This window comes from Neophocaena asiaeorientalis, unplaced genomic scaffold (genome assembly GCF_003031525.2).
Source record: "Neophocaena asiaeorientalis asiaeorientalis breed wild unplaced genomic scaffold, Neophocaena_asiaeorientalis_V1.1 scaffold399, whole genome shotgun sequence".
Lineage (NCBI taxonomy): Eukaryota > Metazoa > Chordata > Mammalia > Artiodactyla > Phocoenidae > Neophocaena > Neophocaena asiaeorientalis.
In genome coordinates, this window is record NW_020173964.1 from 1768871 (window position 1) to 1792623 (window position 23753).

Genomic DNA, 23753 nt, shown 5'->3' on the forward strand with positions numbered 1-23753 from the left:
AAGAGAGAGGCATGGACATATATACACTACCAAACGTAAGGTAGATAGCTAGTGGGAAGCAGCCGCATGGCACAGGGAGATCGGCTAGGTGCTTTGTGACCGTCTGGAGGGGTGGGATAAGGAGGGTGGGAGGGAGGGAGATGCAAGAAGGAAGAGATATGGGAACATATGTATATGTATAGCTGAGTCACTTTGTTATAAAGCAGAAACTAACACACCATTGTAAAGCAATTATACTCCAATAAAGATGTAAAAAAAAAAAAATCATAACAAAAATTTCAGTATGAAAAAAAGAAAAAAAAAAGAACTACTAAGTAATACTTTGAAAACCCAACACAGTGTTTTGGTGAAATTTATTTTAACCAAGTGCAGACTTTGAATAAATAAAAGGGCAAATAAAAGAAAATAAAAGCCTGAATAGAAGGAAAAAGAAAACAGTAGCAAGGAGCAACTCCTACTTCTTCCTGGCTTTGTTCTCTGGCAAATGCTCCTTTCAATTGCTCTCTCCCTCACAAGTAACTTGTCTTATCCTTGTGTTTTTCCACAGTCCCTTCTCTCTAGCAGCAGGGCTATGGAGCCCATTCAGAGGAATTAGTGAGAAAACGAGGAGACATTGCACAGGCCACAACAAGCTTAAGATGACAGGTAGAATCCACCTTCCAGATGTGAGCAGTGAGGATGAGAATGGAGGGGCACTATGCATTAAACTGTGTCCCCCCAAAGATGCTGAAGTCCTAACCACCAGCCCCTCTGAATATGACCTGATTTGGAAATAGAATCTTTGCCGACGATCCAGTTAAGATGAGGTCATTAGGGAGGGTTCTAATTCAATGTGACTGTGTCCTTATAGAATCGGGACACAGGAAGTCATGCGCACAGGGGGGAAGTGCCAATGTGAGGGTTCAGGCAGAGATGGGAGCCATGCATGTACAAGCCAAGGAGCGCTAAAGCATCAGAAACCACTAGAAGCTAGGACAAAGGCCTGGGACGGATTCTCCCTCACAGCTCTCATGAAAAACCAACCCTGTCAACGCCTTGACCTGGGACTCCTAGCTTCCGCAACTAAAAGTTTCTGTTGTTTAAGCCACCCAGTTTGTGGCACTTCGTTAGGGCAGCCTTAGCAGACTCATTATGTGGCGTGGCTGAAGCACCTTCACCCACCTTGCTGGCCCAGGCACAATGCTTCCTTTCTCTCAAGCATCCACCTCCTGTGTGGGCCTCAAGTGGCCTCTCAAGGCCTTAGTTTTCAGCCACCGTCACTTACATACTTGGGGCTCCAGCCCTGCGGGTTCCAGGAATACTCACTGACGGCTGGGGTAAGAGTGAGTATTCCCCCCACTAATAGGGTCTCCCCACTCCCAACAAGGATCATTCACCACTATGCAAGATAATGTGAAGTCAGGCGCTGCTAAACAGAGGACCTGTGTTTCAAAGTCTGTGCCCATGACAGAACTGCCTGGAGACGCAGCTGCCTCTGGCTTAATGTAGAAACAACGGTCTGAGCCAAAGCAGAGTGAGGGGAAAGGATCAAGCAGCAAGAGGCACTGCAGTCACTCACTTCTGAGGATTCAACCATCTCAGCCTACTCTGCTTGTCAAGATCTCTCAAACACGTTTCTCTGCTTCCGTAACACCTGTCTTTTCTTTCCCTCTCCTGGCCTTTTCACCACAGGATCTGTCTGGAAGACGCTGGGAATGGCAGGGGCTGAAAAAGCCGTGAAGAAAGCTAAATCTTTCAGTGATACAAGTGACCTGGGGGAAATCTCCCTTCTATGCATAGCCACTCTCTATCTTTTACTGTTTTTAATAAAAAAAATCTATGAAGGGAATAACAGAATGAACATCTACATCACCTGAATATCACCTAATCAACTTGATAAATCAAACACCACTGAAACCCCCAGCACCCCTTCTTGATCTCAGTTCCCCTCTCTCTTCCCAGAGGTAACCACCAACATGAATTTGGTGTTTCTTATTCTCATGCAAGCCTTTATACTTTTACTACAAAAACAACCCTCCTAAAATCAGAGGGCTCCTTGGTCACAGTCCCACCGGTTACTTCTTTTTTTTTTTTTTTAAACTGTCTCTTTGCTTTCTTTCCCTCATCTAGAAAAAGACTAATTATCAGACAAATGTACTCAAACCATGGGGATCACAACTGTCAATAGCTTAATCTGATTCCTGCCAACAAATATCTATTTTATTTACTGCATTACCTCCCCTCTCCCCTCAATAAAGCTGTGATATAGGGAATTCAAGCCAGACCAAGAGGAAGTACACTTTGAATAGTTATCTATTTCTGGCACTCCTCAATTCGAATTGGTAAATGGAAGCCTGTTTCACCTACACTCAAAATTCTCTAACAAACCGAAACAAACAAATTAGAATTTAGGAGAAGAACAATTGCACTCCTTTATACAGAGAACTGGAAAAACATGAAAACATTTATCACTAATGAATCCATCACTCTTACCTGTTTTCATAAAAGACAAATGCAAACAATAAAATAAAATTGCACTAGACTCAAATACATTAAGTGGAGGACCCAACATCTACCACCATATTTGGAGCCCAGCATATTCTTATTGGAAGTTGGAACAACTTAATGTAGGAATACAATAACTGCTTAGTCAACTAACTAATGGGTTAGTCCATGAGTATTAAACAGTAAGGGAGGTACATGATTTTGAAACACACATAAAAATATTTATGAAACAACTGTTACATGCCAGGCATCGTTCTAGGCATGGAGGATATAGCAGGGAACAAAACTCCCTGGCCCTAGGGAACCTCTACCCCAGCAGGACAGCATGTGCAAAGTTACACTAATGCCATATTCTGAGGAGCTCTGGGAAACCCTCCCTGATCAATAAATCACTCTACAAATCACAACTTGGATAAGAATGGCCACAGTGCTGGTTTCTGAGGAAATCTTATAAAACCCCAAGTGTTAAAGCCAAGCAAAGAAAATCTGTTCTATTCCCTAAACGAATATAGCGTCTCTTTGTTGACTAGTGGAACCTATGAAAATGTGCTGTTCAGAGTGATTTCCCACACATAAAAGGTAAGAACTTTTCTGAACCTAAACAAATATCGCCAACAGCTGTAGAAAAAACGTTCATATTTGGAATTTTATAAGACGAATTACTGGAAGTAAGGAAGTGGGTCAGGAACCTAAACAATGATACATGACCATTAGAAACAGCCCAGCACTTAGTTCTCCTGGCTGTTTCTGTTGGAAGACACAGCGAATTTTGTGGGCAAGCAGGGCACTCAGCTCACATATGACTGGTCTGCTCCAGAAATACTTCCTAGCTGGAAAGAAAATGGACTCCAAGAATCAATAAGCATCAAAGAATGAGGATTTAGAAGAAAGCCTAAAATACACTAAAATGCTGATGGGGACTCTCTCTACAAGGTGAGATTCTGGATGAGAACTTTTCCTCTTCATACTTCTCTATTTTTCTACAATGGAAATAATCAGGAAAAATGATCAGTGCTTTATGATCTAAGAATTCTCACAGTAAAATAAAATGCTACCCCATTTCTTAAATGCTACAAGGCTACAATACTGAAAATACCCGAAGGAAAAATTATTTAATGCATCAAAAGACACAAGTGAAAGCTAAATGCTCTGCTTTTTTAAAGTGTCTTTTCTCTAAGTGATAAGATATAGGGAAATTTTGAATGCATTTTTTCCTGTGTTTACTAGTTCTTCCACAATGATTCCCTGTGTGATTGATAGAAGTATTGCTTAAATTATTATTTTCTACAAAGGTCAATTAGCCCTAACTTAATAAGATACTATAAATCCTACATTATTACTCAAAAAATAGACCACAATAATAGACCACATATCATCAGTTCATTCTCCAACAACAAGTCTCGGAAATGCCTCCTAGACTGAATTATTTCCCTCTTTGAAAGGATCCATATAGGTTCAGAGAGGTCAGAACGTACAAACTCTTCTGAAATGAGCTATTTCAGTGGAACACAGGTCCCTGGTTCTCCACTACTGCTACTCTGTGAGCAGATCAGCACCAAGTGTGATGAGTAAATGAAAGGACATGGTAACAGGTAAAAAATGGAGAGCAAGGTGGCTAGGTTTTTAAATCTCTTTCATATGACTTACACTGCAGGAGTAAAGTATTTCCTGATGATAGAAACACAACTGAACTCAGGGCCAGCTACCTCTTTTACGACAGGCTTTTAAGGCTTATCTTAAGATGCGCTTTTCCTTCCTTCTGCTCGGAACCCCATTTCCCAATAATCAAGTGGTAGGTTATGAAGCCAGAGAACAATTTGTTACGTCTATGAATTCCTCTGCCTGCAAGGCCAAGTTTCATCAGCATCCCCCTCCCCCTGCTGCAAGCAACTTGAAATATATGACTGTGTTCTTAGGTTAAGGTCAGTGGTCTGGGTTACAAACACGGGCAGAATGATTTCTATATGGGCAACAAAAAAAGCAAGAGCTTGGGCATCCTCAACAGAGTCATTTACACTCTACAGAGAAGACAGATGAGTGGGAGTCGCCCCCAGGTGTGAGGCGATGGAAGCTTTGGGGCTCTCAGGAGGATGCAGTTCTAGGAACACAACCAGAAGAAGCCAAGAATGAGAGGATAACTTGAAATACGTGAGCCACAACCTTTGAAAGTACCTACAACCCTCAAGCACCTACTTCCCTCACTGGCCAGCGTCATTTCTTTTGGAGGCAGTCCTCCCAGTGGCTGGCTCGAGAGATTATTTTCAGCCTTCATTTTGAAGGCTCCGGCTGCCAACACCTGTCTCGATTGTCACTGGCTGGCCCCTAAAGACGGAGAGTGCGATTCCCCAATATTAATGGAACCCAAGAGGACAATTCTTTCTGCCAGGCTCACAATGGGTAGGAAAGCCTTCAACTACCTGGCATTTCTTTTAATCAGTTATACTGCTTTGGGGCTCATTTTACAAAGCCATCTGGCTTTGCAGACATCAATGCAAGGACTATGAAAAACCCTCACTTTTTACTGCGGCCCCAGAAAGGAGAGAAATCCACTTCAAAGTGTGTTAAGCTCCCAGGGTTCTGGTGTAGAAATTTCTTGCTCCGATTCTTCATTGTTCAGACATCCAAGGAGCCTAGCCATCTAGGACATAAAAGAATTCTTCTGAAAGCACCATGTAAAATAAAGTGTTTGTTCAGTCACAGTGTCCCTACAAATGTGATCTTATGCTCCATGGCGGGGTGTCTAAGAAGATGAAAATGAAGGGGTCTCAACAGAGCTAGTGGAAACCTGGTCAGATAAATGGGAGGTTGGCAGACATGAGCCGTCCTAAATTGGAGAACGCTGAGGTGCCCACCTTCCTATGAATATTCTACTCATTCTCACAAAATGTTCCACACCTCAGTTTGGCATTAAGGAGAAATGCTTTGACTTTTTTTCTCACTACTGAATACAACTGCAATTGTATTTAAAATATCTTTACTTTCTATTGCTTTGACAGGTTCACTTTTGAAGTTTTCTATTCATACATTTCAATAGTCCTATCCCTTTTTAAGAGACAGTGAGCTGGCTTTTAACAAATCCAATACTGGGAGAAGGGACCAATCGTATTTTATTTTTTTCTTTCTTTTTTTCTTTTTTTTTTTTTTACAAAGTTATTTCATTCATCAGAATTTAAATGCTAGCAGAAACTACAAAACTCTAGGAGACTGACACATCAACATTTAGATGTATAAAAATACTACGGGGATTAATAACTAGCACCCAGATTTAATGTACCATTTTAAAAAGTTATCCTCTGACATAACCAACCTGGAAGCTAAATGCAGCTGGAGGTTCATGTCACCAGCTCACAATAGGTTTCTCAAAAGAAGCAGTTATTTCTCTTTTGAGGAATGAGGGTCACTGACTACTGATCCAACGCTTCATGCAAATAAATGGAGCAGTCTCAACACATTTCTTAATGGCCAGAAGACCTGACAGCAGAAAGGACAAGTGCCTAGGTCACAATTACAGTTGATTTATAATTTCTGCAGTGAGCCCAGGGACAGGGTGGGTCTTCATCCCAAAGGAACCTTATCTTCTCTGGTGATAAAACACCTTACTTGCAACAGACCCGTTCAAGGCGAAGCAATATAGAAGTCTCATGCTTGCATTTGATCTGCTGCAGCAATATTTTGTTCCACCTCTTACATGTTGGAGGCTTAACATATTCTAACAGTGAATTAAGGCAAAATAAAGATAGGAAACTGGTGATATTGTATTTTGAGACAATTTAAGATAGTATCACTCATAGGAAGGTAGTATTTAACAAGGGTAACATTTTAACAAGAACAAGAGAATCGTATTAAATTAGAACAGTATTAAGTGAAGTTACATTTTACTGTGGCCATGTGTAACATTTACAAATCTTAAATTGATAATGAATGTGTGCAAAATATTTACCTTGATTCAGTTTTAATTTTTAGTTGTAAGACTTTTTTCGTCTTTTAAAAGTACAATGTCACATAAGGTTATTTCACTTCAGTTTGATCTAGATTAAGAACACCTATGAATTAAGGTGGGTTCTGGCCCTAAGGAATATTGCTTTGAACATAATACCTGAAATATTTTTGGAGGTACATCATTGTTCTTTGGCCATCACAGTAATACCATGACTTGCTTAGTATCTTCACGTAAGGTGGAGAGGCTGAACATAACTTTAGTTGATTCACTTAAATCCACACATATGATTATTTTTACCCAATGCTTCGGTTGTGGGGCATTTCCTTCCTCATTCCTTAAGTCCCGTGAACACTATTTTAATTATTCTAGCGCTTATATTTCCCCAGTTTATCACTTCAAGTCCTTGAAATCACAGTGACTTTTTGGCTATGATGGCACACTTGGGGCAACTAGAGTTCTTCTAGCTTCAAAAACAAAAAACTCTGTTTATTGCCTGTGGACTCTACTATAGCCACTCCAACCCCTGGTCACAAATGGTTATGTTTGTTTTACGAAAAAGGAGAAGTTCTCCATTCTAATTTAAACAATTCTATCTTCCAGAGTCTAAGCTTGGGCAGACCCTGGAGCAAATTAAAGGCTTAAATATTTGGCATATTATAAAAGAAACATTCCTTTATTATTAATCTTATGATATCCTTATTTGTTGTTTACTTACTCTGATTTTAAGTTCCTGTGATAGCCTACATATACTTAAAAACAACTTTAAAATTAACAATACAGAATTTACACACACGCAGAATTATATTTAAAATATACTCTATATCTTTTTTTAAAAATTATAGTTGATTTACAATATTGTGTTAGTTTCAGGTGTACAGCAAAGTGATTCCGTTTATATATATATATATGCATATATATGTAAACATATACATAAATTCTTTTTCAGATTCCTTTCCATTATAGGTTATTGCAAGATATATTCAATAAGCTTAATGGTAATTATAAGCTTGTTCAAAGGCTCATAATTAGCATTTCCTCTGTCACTTAAATTTCCACTATTGGCCAGCAGAAGTTCCTTCCGTTCTGTTCATCTCTTTATAGCGCCACACACTACTGAAAGCATCCCTTCTCTTTAGCAAAACAAAACAAAACCAACCAAAAACCAAAAAGAACTGTTTTGAAACCAACAAAATGTTCCCTTATCCCAACTGTAGCAGCCAGTTATGTTCCCTGTGCTATACAGGAAATTTTTGTTAATTTATATATTGTAGTGTATATCTGTTAATCCCACACTCCTACTTTATCCCTGCCCCCCTTCCCCTTTGGTAACCATAATTTTGTTTTCTATGCCTGTGAGTCTATTTCTGTTTTGTAATTGTAAGTAAGTTCATTTGTGTTATTGTTTAGATTCCACATGTCAGTGATATCATATAATATTTGATAAATATAAAAAGATGCTTATGTTACCATCTTTGCCTATTTTGATGATGATTAAAACTTAAGTGCAGGAAACACAATTTGAGTTGGTCAAAATACAGCTTATTAGGAAACATGAGAAATGTGATATGCCTTTTATGTAGTACAGTTTATATCATGTGTCAACCTTTGATAAAACATGATTGACTCATTTTTAAAAACATAATTATATTTTTCAAGTATATCACTCAATAATAATCACAATATATTATTTCACCATTTCCTTTTTGGCTATAGAACAAATTAATGGCTTTTTTTCTAATTAACCAAGTAAACATGGGTAGAACCTACATGGGGATGTCCCTTTACTTTCATAAGCAAAATACAGACCTCACGTGTAAATGCATATATGTTCATTTGTGAGACAATATTACCATTATTTTAAATCACAAACAGTTTTAGAGTTTAGCTCCAATATTTCAAATGCCTTTAGAGAAATGTAAAGGTATTTATTACCTTAATACTATAACTAAAGTTTCCAAAAAAGCTATTAAGAATGTCAGGGAAAACAATTAAGTTAATATCACATTAATATAAACTTAATGTTAAGAATTGTCAAAAACATAAAGTATTAGACAACTTTACCTCAAATTCCAAATGTGACAATTTCTTAAGTCAACATTTAAATTTTAGAAAAACCAAATCATAAAAGATTGCAAAACACATAGTTTATTATGCACTTCAGTTACAGTTCTTTGTTCACATTATCATATTTACACACCCCTCAACCAATCCAGGTATGGGTATACTTTATAGTTCGTTACATAAGCAGAAATACAAATTATTTATAAGCTCACTTTAGCTTTATTACAATCTAATTTTTAGACAGATTAAAATATGTCATGCCAAAAAAAAAAAAATGTCATGCCTGCATCCCCATTTTCACACCTTAGGGTAACTGTACAATCATCACAAAGTAAAGTCACATTTAAAGAATTAAAATTCATAGAAAAACCTTTAGGTAATCAATAAATATTTTCCAATTAGTAACATCAAGTAAAGAGATCCCCAAACTGAGAAATAATTTTTTGGCTTTATTTACATGTATTATTGTATATTATATTCAAAATATTTAAGATAAAACTCTGCATCTTTAACTTTTAAAATTTAAGTTAATCAGATCAATATGAAACAAAAAATAAATGGCTAAAAACACCTATGAAAAGTGTGAAAAGCAGACCAGTGAGGGAGAACTTACCAGACATTACAACTCACTAGAAAGCCACTGCATTCAAAACAAAATGGTGTTGGCACAGAAATAGACAGAGATCAGAACAGACAGGCCAGAAATAGATACAAATGTGTATGGCATCTTTATATGTGACAAGGGTAACATTTCAATCCCTTGAAAAATAAAGTTTCTCATAGTAACTAGGACTTAAGTAACTGGTTATCTAGGGGGAGAAAAAAGAAAGATAGAATCCTACCTCATATCATGTACAAAACTTAAAACTGGAGTAAGATCTCAATGCTTTTAAAAATGGGGAAGAATATTTACAAGAATACTTGTATGACCACGGGATGGACAATACCATCCTAAGCAAAACAGATAATAGAAGCAATAAAGAAAAAGACAGACATAAATAGTTACAAAACATAATAATAAGTAAGGATTTTCTTTTGGTAAAAGACATCATACACAGAGACAAGAACTATAAAGAACAATAAAGCTATATTTGCACATATGTAACGATAAAACACAATAAATACCTCCCAGAAACTGTGACGGGAAAACACCACCAAGTAGAAAAATGGGCAGTGAAAATAAATAGGAAATGAAGAAAAGGGAAATTCAAATGAACAATAAACATATGAAAATATATTTAACATCAGAGGCAGTCAGTGAAGAAAATGTAAATTAATGATCAGAGATAATAAGATTGGCAAGAATTAAAATAAACAGTGGCATCCAATGCTGGTGAGAATGCAGGAAATGGGCATTCTTATGTGCAAACGTGATTTGCTATTCCTTTGGGGGAAAGAATTTAGAAATATATATTAAAATTAAAAATACACATACCGTTTGACCAAGCAATTCCACTTCTGGGAATCTATCCTATAGGGAAAAAAAAAGGACCAGTATGTAAGGACATAGGTACAAAGATGTTTACTGCAGCATTGTTTGTTGTGGGGCAGAGGAAGAGGGGGGACTGGGAATAACATGACTGCCCATTAATGAGGAAATGTTTAAATGAAATGTGGAATATCTATAATATAGAATATTATGTATTATTAAAAAGAATGAGAGAAATCTGTACATAGTGACTTGGAAGGCTGATAAGGTGAGAAAAGCAAATTGAAGAGCTATACTTCCATTATGAGAACGGCAACAACCACCAGAAGAAAACAATGGACATGCAGACACTCACATGTACATGGAGTAAGGAATGGAAGAACACAGACCAGGCTAACAATGGCCACCCAGGATTGGGAGTGGGAACAGGGAATGGAAGGGATGGGGATTATTTACTTCCTCCTAGTGTCTCTCTGTGCTGTTTCACTAGTTACTATGAACACTATATCAATTTTACAACTTTCAGAATACATTTAAGAAAAAAATATTAGCTTTTATTAGTGGTAGTAGAGCAGAAGGACTTCCAGACATTCACCTGTAGTAAAATAGTAGCCATTAAATAAATATTCCCTTCTTTGCTTATGCCAGTCACTGCAGTGTTCTTTTTTTTTCTTTTTTTTTTTTTGCGGTACGCGGGCCTCTCACTGTTGTGGCCTCTCCCGTTGCGCAGCACAGGCTCCGGACGCGCAGGCTCAGCGGCCATGGTTCATGGGCCCAGCCGCTCCGCGGCATGTGGGATCTTCCCGGACCGGGGCACGAACCCGTGTCCCCTGCATCGGCAGGCGGACTCTCAACCACTGCACCACCAGGGAAGCCCCCCACTGCAGTGTTCATTTTTGATGGCTTGCCCAATATCCATTCTGTCTCTCTCCCATATGTGTATCAGCCATGTGGTTTGGGTGGGGTTGACTCCACCCCATTCCCAGAAATTCCTGAATGGTCTAAGCCAGTTCTGTCCACCAGAAATACAATTTGGAGTCACACAATTTTAAATTTTCTAGTAGTCACAGTAACCATGAAAACTGCTGGCAGCCATCTATGAGCTAGGAAGGAAGCCTGCCCTGGGATGAGGGAGAGACTGGGTCCTTGTGTCAACACTGAACCTCTGAATCAACCCTTGCAAGAAGCATGGACTTCTTAGTTACATTAGCTGGTAAATTTCCTTTATTTTTTTCAGCCACTTTGAGTTAGGTTTTCTATTACTTGCAATCAAATGTATTCCAGTTGATAAACTCATCTATGGACTAAACAAATACTTCCTTCTTAAGCGAAATAACTCAAATGTTCAATATTTCTTCATTTGCAGTCAAGGCATGCTTTTGTTAAACTAGCCTTACTTGATAACACCTTTAGGCAGCTTCTGAAAACATGCCCAGAGAAGATTTCCAAAGACGAATTCCTGATCATGCAGGGTAACTTTGCATGGTTACAACTCAGAGCATTTCTCCTTAAGACAATACAGACATAAGGCGTCAGAGCAATCAATTAGCTCCACTCTCATTCCACCCTCTTTGCTGACCCTCCCTTTCTAGACCAGCGTGTCCCACCTTTGGCACTATTACCATATTGGGCAGATAAGTCTTTGTTAGGGGGTGGTGGTGTGTGGTTTCCTGTACACTGTAGGATGGCTAGCAGCATCCCTGGCCTCTCTCTACCCACTAAATGATAGGAGAAATCCCACCCCCACCCCAAGTAGTTGTGACAATCAAAACTGTCTCTAGACACTGTCAAATGTCTCCTTAGGGGACAAAATCACCTCTGGTTGAGAACCACTGTTCTAGACCAATAATTAGTTCTAATGTAGAACTGACCTTCATTGTTTTACCACATTATGGCCTCCCCCCGCTCCCCCCACCCTGCAAGTGTCCCCTGCATCACAATCTTTCCAGGCATTATGGCCTTCTCCTCGACTAGACATGAATACGTGACCCTTGTCTGGCCATGCTCTTCCTCCTCTAATCCCCGCTTATGCTGAGCCCGAGCTCTCCACTGCAGGTCTTCTTTCCGGAAGAAATGTAGCTAGTCCCCTCTGACTTCAGCTTGACATCATTACCTGACCTGCTCCCTGAATCACCCACCCAACCATTTCTTTGAGCTTCTCTGAGGGGATATTTTCTCATTTGTGGTCACTCATTCCTCAATTCAGCCTTCCCCCGCTGGGTCAGCCACCTCCTCCATCAGTATATCGTGGGGGACAATTCCACCCCACTCTCTCCACATTGTATCAACTCACACATTATTCTCCCTAATTCATCCCTAAGACCAAAGATAGGTTATAACCACTGGAAAATTCTTCATAGCTTCTCAGATTGATTGACAGATTTAATGCAATTCCAATAAAAATCTCAACAGGCTTTTTTGGATGGAAATTGACAAACTGATTCCAAAATTAAAGAACCTAGAATAGTCCAAACAATTTTGAAAAAAAAAAAAAAAAGAACAAAGTTGGAAGATTAACACTATCTGATATCTGAACTTATTATAAAGCTACAATAACCAAATCAGTGGGGTACTGATATAAAACAAACAGGCCATGATCCAGAATAGAAAGTCTGCAGATAGACACCCATATATGGACAAACAATTTTCATCAAAACTACAAAGAGATTCAGCAGAGAAAGGACAGTCTGTTCAACAAACGGTGCTGGAACAATTAGATACCTGTACGCAAGAACATAAACTTCGATCCATATTTTACTCATATACAAAATTAACTCAAAATAGATCATAGATGTAAAAATCTAAAATTTTAAATCTAAAATTATAAATCTTATGGAAAGAAAAAGGAGAAAACTTTTGTGACCCTGAGTCAGGCAAAGATGGCTTAGATGCAACGCCAAAACCATGAGCACTTACAGAACAAATTGATTATTTATACTCCATCAAAACTAAAAACTTTTGCTCTTTAATAGATGCTGTAAAGAGATTGAAAACACAAGCCACAAGCTGGTAGAAAACTTACCAGTCATGTATAACAGCTTTATTTATGATGGCCCCAAACTATAAGCAACCAAAATGTTCATCACTAAGTGGATGGAAAATCAAACTATGGTGTATCCACCAATAGGATATTACTTAGAAAGAAAAGTAAGGAACTATTAACATACGCTACCATAGAGCTGAATTATGCCAAGTGAAATAAACCAGACAAAAAAGGGTATGAACGGTATTGTTCCATTCATTTAAAATTTTAGGAAATGCAAACTAATCTTTAGGGTTGGAAAATATTAGTACCTGTCTGATTGGGCATGTGAGGGCTGGGAGGAGGTAGCAATTACAAATCGGTAAGAGGAAACTTCTGGAGGAGATGGATATTTCAATACCTTCGCTATGGAGTCTGTTTCACAGGTGTGAATATACATATATGTCAATTTATGATACTGTGTATTTTAAGTGCAATTTATGGTATGCCAATTATAGGTCAATCAAGCTTTTTCTTTTTCTTTTTTTTTCTAAAGGGGAGAGAGGAGCACTGTTAGCTGTTGGGGAAAACATTAACTGTTAGACCATGTAGGGTTATGCTGCTGTTGGGACACCCTAAATTGGTTCATGCTATACATGGGATTTCATAAGAGGAAGTGGTTTTGTTGTTTTAATTTCTTTTGTGGTTTAATACAAATAGAATTCACAATTCCTGGGTACTTAACATAATACAGCCTAGGGGATGTTAAACAGTAGATAAAAGGTCCATGGGTGGGAAGAGACTACACAGAGCCTTGAGAAGTACCAATGTGAACTATGTTTGCTTTAATTCTCCTTTTAAGTGTCTCCCCATATAACCACCACCATCACCACCCCCTGCTGTGGTCTTAAGGATGTGTCCAACCAACATCTTCCAGCAAAAAGAAAATTAGAATAGAGCCAAGTGGCCTGAAATCTCAGAGATAATAAATAAGTAACATGCTTTTTAACAGATGTTTGATGACATTATTTTTCCCCATGATTCTACCAGAATCAACTGCATTTACATACAAATTGGTAACACCTTAGAATCCCAGCTAAAAAAAGCCACCGTTGTTCCCCCTAAGACATGAAACCATGTACTGATCTATTAATTTCATTTCCGTGTATGATGTCAAGTGCATTTTAAAAATATACTCCACGGCTTCCAAGGGCTTCCTTAATCCACAAGGACTGGTTTTAGAGTTTAAACTAATTTATCATAGACATTAAAAAACCTTCTGCTTATTCTCCCAGGTAATTGATTCTTGATTTGTTAAGATACTAAACACTATTCTTTACACCCTGAAATACCAAACCCCTGGTGAACTCACTCATACGCCCCGTGCAGAGCAAATCCTCTCAGCCGAGAGGCCAAGGGAAGCCCGGGAAAGCAGACCACTCCCTCCCTTGGACCCACTGCCAGCCCAGGGGGACATCCCCCACTGCCCCTGCAGTAAACATCATTTGTTCCACAGCAGTGACACAGGGATGTCAGAGGGTGCCAACTTCTCCAAGAAAATGCCCTCCTCGGTTTTTGAAAAATACAAATAAATCCAAAAGACAACCTCTGCCTCAAAGCCGACCTTCCTAAGTAAAAGCACACACCTCCACCACCAATAACAGTAGAATCAGCATTGGAAAATCGGGGTTTAGTAGGAGCTCAGCAACCAGGGCTAATGTCACCACGAAGTTAATCTCGCTGATCTCTAGGACACGACAAAAGTTAGAAATCATTCTTCCTGCACAATGAAAAGCACGCCTAGACCAAATTAATATTTTCTAATAGGGAAGAATAATTTCACCTAAGCATCTACAAAATAGGCAAATATTTCTTGAAAGATTACTTTATAGTTCTAGAAAAGGGGCATTTAAAAATTCTTCCCCTTGATATATTATGCCTATTTAAATTTATTATCATTAGAATTTTCATTCTTAAAAAAAATTTTTTAATTTACCCTTCCATGCTAGGCACCCTTTTCCACATGCCGATAAAATTCATAGAATATACTTTTTTTTTTCTTTTTTTTTTTTTTTTGCGGTACGCGGGCCTCTCACTGCTGTGGCCTCTCCCGCCGCGGAGCACAGACTACGGACGCACAGGCTCAGCGGCCATGGCCACGGCACGTGGGATCTTCCCAGACCGGGGCACGAACCCGTGTCCCCTGCATCGGTAGGTGGACTCTTAACCACTGCGCCACCAGGGAAGCCCCATAGAATATACTTAATAAAGCATTTTCTTCTCATGCAATTGTATTTACGGAACTATCTGCATACAATTTCCTTGTGCTATGAGTCAAAAGATACCCGGGCGATGTCTGAGGTGAAGCAGAGTCCAGAGGCCACTGGGAAGAGAGGTGTAGGGCGCTGGCATGTTCTATGGGCACGTCTTACGTTCCAACACAGAAGCATGGAAAAGCCCTAATCCTCGTCTTCATCCCAAAAGAGGTGACTTTATATAACAACATGTTCAAAGACAAGGCATGTGTATTCAGATGAAAGAAATGACATGCCAGAATTCTTAGAAGTTGAGGCCTCTACTGCCGAAAAACAGAGAAGGAAACCCTAGGATATTTTCCCCCCAGTCACTTACGTTTGACAGTCAGCTGCCACAAAGAGTCAAAGAGTGGGGATTCTAATTCTCAGGAGTCAGAATGGCAGAGGAAAAAGTAGAGATTCTAAGGAGGAACACCAAGACATAGGCAAAATCTTCTAGCCACAACCCACCTCGACGGTTCCCCTCAGAGAGCCCGACTTACTATACAACAGGGTCAGGAGAACAATACAGAATTCAGCTGCCCTGCTCACATGTCTCACTGGGCGATGGACTCCTTTGGGGACTGCCAGTTACCACAGTGGGGACTGCCATACCCACCAGTGCAGCCATCACTAGTCTCATTACAAGTCTGAGTAAACTCAGTATCCTGGTGGTGCTGGTATGTGACAAGGTTTTCCCTCTGGTTGCAGTTTTAAGTGTAAACTCTTAAGAAGAGTTTGAGGCCATGCTTTCCAAAATGTTCAAAGAAACCATGACGAGCGGGGTGAAGTCAAGTGTACTCTGTGAGGTCTACCCTTTACATGACCCATACTGTGGATGTCGATGCTGTAATTCATGTCTTTAGAGAACAAAACGCTACCACACCCTTGCTCATTATCTTTTTCTAACTCAAATGTATTGCCCTGAAGAAGGAAAATTTGCTTTCCATTCGCTGGTGGGTGGGACCCCTAAACTGTGGCCACAGTTCACAGTGAAGAAACAGTCTGGGCACAAGCAAATCTCAAGTCCTCTGCAGCTGTTGGTTCTTCACTTACCAAACAAAGGTATTTAAAATTAGTTTTCTGTTAAGGTTTCTTCCAGCTCTGAAATCCCAGGATTAAACTTTTCTAAGTGGACATCTATAATATCCCACTTCATTTTCCTCAATACCTGTCTGTCTCAAAACACAGTTTCAAGAAGTAACCTATATACTATGTTGAGAAGGATGGGCAGTTTTCTAGTGATGGATTATTCTAGAAGAGGGGCCACTGAGCACAGGGAGTTCCCTCTCAGCTTCATGATACACAACATGTGTGGGGTCTGTCTCCCTCACACACCTAGAAACCTCCCGATACCAGTGTTGACTGTGGAGGGACACAGGAAAGATCTACCCAAGGATACGGGGGTCAGCCACCCTATGTAACACCTCTCCCCTGATGGAAGGGCTGGTAAACAAAGTTGTCCCCCCACCCCAGAAAATGCTACTCAAATAATCTGGCTTTAAGGGAGCTTCCTCAGCCTACTGGCAATCTTTTGCCTAACGCTATCGGACAAAAATAAGTCGGAGGGGGGCCTTAATTCCCATTGTGTTTTATTTAATAAAATACTTACATAGAGCTTACTGCATGCCAGGCACGGTTATAAACATTTTACAGATATTAACTAATTTAATCCTCAAAACATTCCAGGATAGAATAGCATACATACTTTTTTTTTTTTTTTTTCCAGTACGCGGGCCTCTCACTGTTGTGGCCTCTCCGGTTGCGAGCACAGGCTCTGGATGCGCAGGCTCAGCGGCCATGGCTCACAGGCCCAGCCGCTCTGCAGCATGTGGGATCTTCCCGGACCGGGGCATGAACCCGTGTCGCCTGCATCGGCAGACGGACTCTCAACCGCTGCGCCACCAGGGAAGCCCTGCATACATACTTTTATGGATGAGGAAACAGAGACACATAGAGGTTAAGTAACCTTCTGAAGGTCACAGGCTGGTTAAACAGCAGAGGTAAGATTGAACCTAGGCCGTGTGGCTCTGAAATGCCTACTGAATAACAGACCTTAGAGGGTGGCTTTTAGTGAGAAAGTGCAGGCACCCACCTGCTGCAGTGGGCCACCCTCCACAAGGCTTGCTGAAAAGATGTTCACTGAAAAAGTCTCCAAATTCCTGTCTGACTCAGGCTTGCTATAAAGTCATTCTGAGAAATATGAAATAGAGAATTTACCCTCATGCCTTTGGACATCCAGAAGCCCGCTTTGCCATTAAACACACCCTGAAGCTCTCCTGAGAACAGCAGTTCTCATCTAGGGGTGGCATTTCAGATTCACCCTGAGAATGGGCTGAAAGTCCACAAGCCTCGTTACTCCCCCTGCCTCTGCCCCCAACGCACATATGCGCAGATTCTGATTTGTGCTCCCAAGTGTGTTTGGAAATGCGCGCACATACACACACACACACACACACACACACACACACGTTTTTTGATAAACCTCCCTAGGTGACCCGACTTTCCCTCCCACGGAGCAAAACTAAGGTCTTCCTAATAATTTTCCAAGGTGAGAAGATCAATCCTACATTGCTTCTATCTCCCCGGTCTCCTCCCTCAGCCCCCTCACAGAAGATGAATGCAGGCGTGATACAGGATGCTGCAAATACATACCAAATACCAAACTGGCTATTCGATGAATATACAAATGCAATTGACATTCTTTCACAGTCTGAAATCCTCTCTTTACTCTCAGGATATATTACACCATTCTGTTTTTATATAAACATGCCACTTTAAATGCTAATTCAGATGCAACACTCAATTTTTTCTTCATTTTGTTGCTGGGTTTCTAACATTCAAAATGACACTGGACTTCCATTTGGCTTCGACGATAGGCATTTTGAATTCTTGTTGTTTCAATATTTGTAGGGGTAGGAGGGAAGAATGTACTAAGAAGAAAACTAAATTTATTTTAAAACTTATCCAAATACAGTTTACATGCCCTTTATTTTGCTTGAATTAAGCCCCTTCCCTCTCTTTCAGAAAAGGTTACCTTCACCTTACTGAAAATCTCGTAAATCCAATTTGACTCCGTTGTAAAACCAAGGTGATTGCCTCTCCTTGCATTCTAGAAATAACCTCATTTTACTCAAAGTGCTTTTCTAAACAGCCCATCAAGGCAGCATGCTCTGGCTGAAATACAACTGGCCTGAACATACGTCTTCTTTTTGAAAAATACACACACCTACAGATGCCAATGACATCCACGTGAGCCTCTCCAATGACACAGAAGGTCACTTCCTATCTCGTCTCAAAACGAGGAATTTCAACCTAAGAAGTATCCTAATCCAGTGCACCCAGTTCAATCTAATTACAGTGAGACAAACTGTCTTCTGAGTCCAGAAGGCCCCGCTCCACCCAGAAGCTTCCAGTAAACCTCGGGGTCCTCTGCCTCTGTCATCCTAAGCACTGTGACAACACTCTTTCCCTCTGTGGCTCACTCCATTCTTCCATCCCACCCAAACACCCTTTCCTGCTCCTGCCCAAGAGAGACAATATGGGAAAGACGTGAGACAAGTTTATCACCTTTTTCATATACTTGTTAACTTATCCATGTGGCAAAATGGTTCTTGACAACAGCTCTCCTTGTCTGTCGCCAGACCACCAGAAGCATCCCATCAATGACTCGTGTTCTGCTGTGCTAAATGCAGCTCAGGGACACCGTGCCCAAAGGTATGTACATTTCAATGAGACCCCGAGGAGAAAAAACCTTTAATATCCAACTGAATGAATTTCAATTCTTACAGATCCAACTGAATGGGTGTCTGGCACTGTGGTAAGTGTGCTTTAAGATGCCTGTTTTCTTTGTGGAGAGGAAGATGGACCTCCTAGCAGACCTGAAACCATTGTATGCCAGCAGCACCTCACCCTACTTAGTCCGTGGCCAGCCCTACTAGACCCCAACCGTTTCAGAATAATGATAAAAGGAAAAGGGGAATGGAGAAGGGACAAAACTCTATGGAGAGAAATAGCTGCTAAACACTAATATTGCTGCTAGGTTGAGAAATTGAAATTAAACCGAGAAGACTCCTGAATTACTTTTTTTTTTTTTTTGCGGTACGCGGGCCTCTCACTGTTGTGGCCTCTCCGGTTGCGGAGCACAGGCTCCGGACGCGCAGGCTCAGCGGCCATGGCTCACGGGCCCAGCCGCTCCGCGGCATGTGGGATCTTCCCGGACCGGGGCACGAACCCGTGTCCCCTGCATCGGCAGGCGGACTCTCAACCACTGCGCCACCAGGGAAGCCCTAAATTACTTTTAATACTTTCAATACTCCCAGAAATTTCTCAGCAGAAACATACTTCTCCAGGCCTCTGTGCACAGGAGGAGCTGCTTTCTGCTTTGGGTTTCTGCTGCTAGATGTGTGTGGCCAAACAATATAAAGCCAAGAAACTAACTGACCAAGTGTCAGTCACTGTTCTACTAAAATAAAGGGATAACTGCAGATAGCCCTACGGATCCCTGAACTACAGGGCTCCATGAAACAATGCACTCATGCTCACAATTAAAAGACGTAGAAGAAAGCCTATTTTAATTTTGGGTAGCAAGGAGAATTTACTTGCTAAGGAGAGATAGTGCAGTTTCTTTCTCTGTGCAGGGGGCTTCCGGGGGGTCTTAAAGATCATTAAAAATCAACATTGGAGGAGGCAAGGGAGCTGGTCCCAGCCAATTTCCTGCCCCTCTCTCCAGGGAATTCCGAGAAGAAAAGAAGCTCCCTCTGTACTAGAGAGCTGTTTATTTGAGCAATTAACAAAACATGAGGGGGTCTTTTAAAATTAAAGGGGACCTTGGTTTTGCTCTGAACCATCCATTAGCTCACACCTTGGGCTTTTACCCTTTTTCCACTTTCCCTGTCAGAAAACAAACACCACCCAGAGAGCTTTGCCACTTAGAAATGTCATTTTAGGACCCAAGTTCAAAAGACTAGTTAAGGGACCCACAGCACTAGGAACTTTTTAATAAATATGGACAGTTTAGATTCGCTGTTAGAGATTTTACAACATAAATGTTGTCTTGTATCTGGAATTTGCTTTTAGCTTTTGCTCAGCATTGTTTGTTTTTTTTATAATTATAGTTGTTGACGCATCTTCTTTAGTTCAATCATCCTACCCGCCGTACAGTATTTCATTGTATGACTATATCATGATTTTTTCAAAGGATATACAGATTTTGACAGGTAGCTGAGAGGAAAGGGAGCAGAGAGTATGGCAACTTTTGTTCCAAGGAGAAAGACAAGAACATGCTAGAAGAATCTGGGAAAATGGCTACTCTTTGTAAGGAGAAGACAGCTAGCTAAAATCCACCCATACGGGGAGCTAGAGTAGAAACGGGATTTGGGACCTTGAAGTTGGTAAAGGGCTGGAAGAGCCTCTGGAAAACTGATCGGGGGTCACTTGGTTTTTTAATAACATCAGGTCTAGAAAGAAGTTCCCTTGATCTCTCTTGTCTGACCCTTGCACCATTAAAAAAAGAAAAGTCACATCATTGTCTTTGCAACCTTTTAAAACACCTGTGAAACACAGACTTCAAGTTAGTCCTTGAGAAAATGATCGTAAATTACAAATTAGTGGGGATCTGTATTACGTTTTTTCTAGAAAGAATATAGGTTGCTTTTTTATCCTTTTCAATTAGTAATAAAAAGAAAAGCCTATTTTCTGTGTTCTTTTATTTGTAAAAGCTTTAACTGTTATATACTATATACATGCTTTATATAACAAATATGTTTTTATCACATGATTCCAGACAAACATTTTCTATAAGCTTACTTAAAATTTTTTATAGACAATACTAAAATTTTTTAAAAATCTGATAAATCTATGTGTCTGAATGATGGAAGTGCATTTTTAAAATATTATCTTCAAGGCATACACATTAAAAGTGGCAGATATAACAAAATCAGGTGCCTTCTTCCAAGAGCACAGCTTTTCTGAAGGTACACCCCCTCTGACAAGTTCAGTCGCATTGCCGGGTACCATAGACAACGAGGAATACATCACATTGCACAGTTGCTTGCTGTTGACATGGAAAGACAACTCAACAGAAGAGCAGGATCAAATCCTCAGTCTTTCTGGGAGAAGGTAATAAAAGACTTGAAAGCATTTATGCAGTAAATAGACAGAGGAAGTGTTAACAGGTTTAATGATCAGGTACCATTATGCGGGCTAGCACCCATACCTAATAAAAACACACCTGTGCTCTTCTTCATCGGATTTGTATTAAAATCACTTAAGCATTTATCTTATAAGTATTTTCTTTTTCTCAAAGTCATAAAAGAACCTTGCATGAGGAGAGTAATGACTGGCATCCTGTGTGGTGGTCACTGGAAACTCAGAGTGGCATCACATCCCAGAACATCTATGTCATGTCATTAATTCTTTGGGGAATACTTGTATTTAATAGAAAATTTTAAAATAGCATGTTTATTTCTTGTTTGCTTTACTTGCAATTATTAAGTTTTCCAAAGTTCACTTAAAAAGGTAGATTTATGTTGACATATATATATATATGATTTTTATTCCCATCATCTGATTGATAGAGCAACTGATTTTTATTAGGAGGGGAGTTTAATTGGCTCAAATGTAATTCTATCTTACTAAGTATTCAAAGCATGTACTCCAAACAAACTGATGCCATCATCACTTTTTTTTTTTTTATTAAAAAAACCGTGCTCTCAAACAGAGAAATTTAAATATTTTCCTTATCGTGTATTTCCCCCATCAACTCATGGCTATCAGCTAACATGAACAGAATTGAGACTTACACAAGTGCAAAAGGAGATATGGCCCTTCAGTAGGTATAAGGAATCTACTTTGCTAACTAACATTATTGTAATAATAATTTATAGGAAACATACTAACTTAAACAGGAAAAAAAAAGCACCATTTATCATAAAGGCTAAAAGGAAGCTCTGATTAAAGTTCTAAAGTTCTTAAATAAAGTATACAAGACAAGCCTAAGATGCTTTAAGCGTACAAAATTATGAAGGAAAAGAGATTTTTGTCTACAAAGATATTTTATGTAGATATTTCTGTTTTTCTTGTTTCTGATTTCTCATCACGTTGGGAAATATCAAAAAGTTCAAACTTTTACAAGTCTAGGCAAAAGAGTCCTAATCATACGGCAGGAGAATGGAAGTTTTTGATTCTAAGGACATTTCCGATGCTAAACTATTAGGCCGTTAACCTGTAGTGTCCAGAGATGTAAGTCGGGAGCGAGTAAACATTTATTTAGGCACATTCTCCAAGAATACTGACCCAGTGTTCTCCTGGCAACTAAAAAAGTACAGACCAAAATGGAGGGCAATAAAATGTTCATGGTTCACGAAGTTTTGGTTCCTAGACGCAAAGACTGAAATTTCCCAAAATTGAGTCAAAAGAATGAATTCTTACAACAGTCACCACATACGTTTCTAATCCTCCAAGTTGAGATTTGCATGAATTTATCTTAAATATTAGACTTACTTTTTTTAAAAGGACATTGCCCCATCCACTAAATTCAGCATAAATCAGATACCAAATCCAAATATTTCTAGACCAGACCTTACACAGTACTAGTCGATAGTAAATCTACCTTAGTAGAATATTAAAGGCAATTAACTTCATTCTGCAACTTGCTGATGCAAAAAACTATGATTTATGCAAATATATTATCAGCCTTAAATATAAAAGGTGGAAACATACTATAAAGAAATCAAGTCAATGTTCACAAATTTGCTATTTTAATATAAGAGCATTACATGAATCGGTGCAGTAAGGTCTAGATCTAATAGAAAGTTTAGCTGATGCAAAATCTTCATCAATTCAGAGGCAAAAGTATATCATTTACTCTGCATAAAATTCATAGTATAAAGATCATAGAATTCCAGATCATGTAGATAAGCACTAATTCTTTAGTCCGATCATTTTAAACTATCTGCAGACCAAATAATGTTTTTGCTTGATTACATAATAGAATTTTTAAATTTAAGATTCTCCCAGGAATAACCTGCTGTATAAAAATAAATAAACAAATAAAGTAATATTAAAAAAAAAAAAGATTATCCCAGGAATAAATATGCATTTTGGCTTACAATGCCCATAAGGAACCCTGGAAACTTTCTTCAACTTATCTTGAAATCATTAATATTTGACATTTATAAATAAATGCAAAGCTTTGTGTTTTCTTAATTCAGTTGATTATCATTAATCTTCTGATTGCCATTGAAAATCTAACAAGTCAGAGAATAATGACATTACAAACTGTATCCCAGAATACAAATGAATCAATAAAGAAATTATTCTACTTACAGACTTCCTCTTCTGGGGAGACTCAGCTCCTTCTGCAAAAGAAAAAACGAAACATGTATATGAGATGCTACATTAACCTTAAACTACTAGGACACCAAACAGGTAACATAAAATGTATCATCCTTATTATGCTTTATTTGGCATTTTCTATACTGAAAAGGTTTTAGTGTAATTATTTTATGCTGGATCCCTTCTGACATTGTTCCCTTTATACACTGCATTTGACGTACAAACCCTGTTTACCTAAATTCCAGA

General features: G+C 39.2%; 1 protein-coding gene across 3 annotated transcripts in view; it reads right to left on the reverse strand.

The window, feature by feature from the left end:
* Positions 1 to 23753, reverse strand: part of MAST4 (microtubule associated serine/threonine kinase family member 4) — a 550485-nt gene that overhangs the window by 231902 nt on the left and 294830 nt on the right. For all 3 annotated transcript variants that reach the window (XM_024753080.1, XM_024753083.1, XM_024753082.1), the window contains one exon: positions 23499 to 23530. In XM_024753080.1, coding sequence (XP_024608848.1) covers positions 23499 to 23530 — 32 coding nt within the window. The remainder of the gene's footprint in view (positions 1 to 23498; positions 23531 to 23753) is intronic.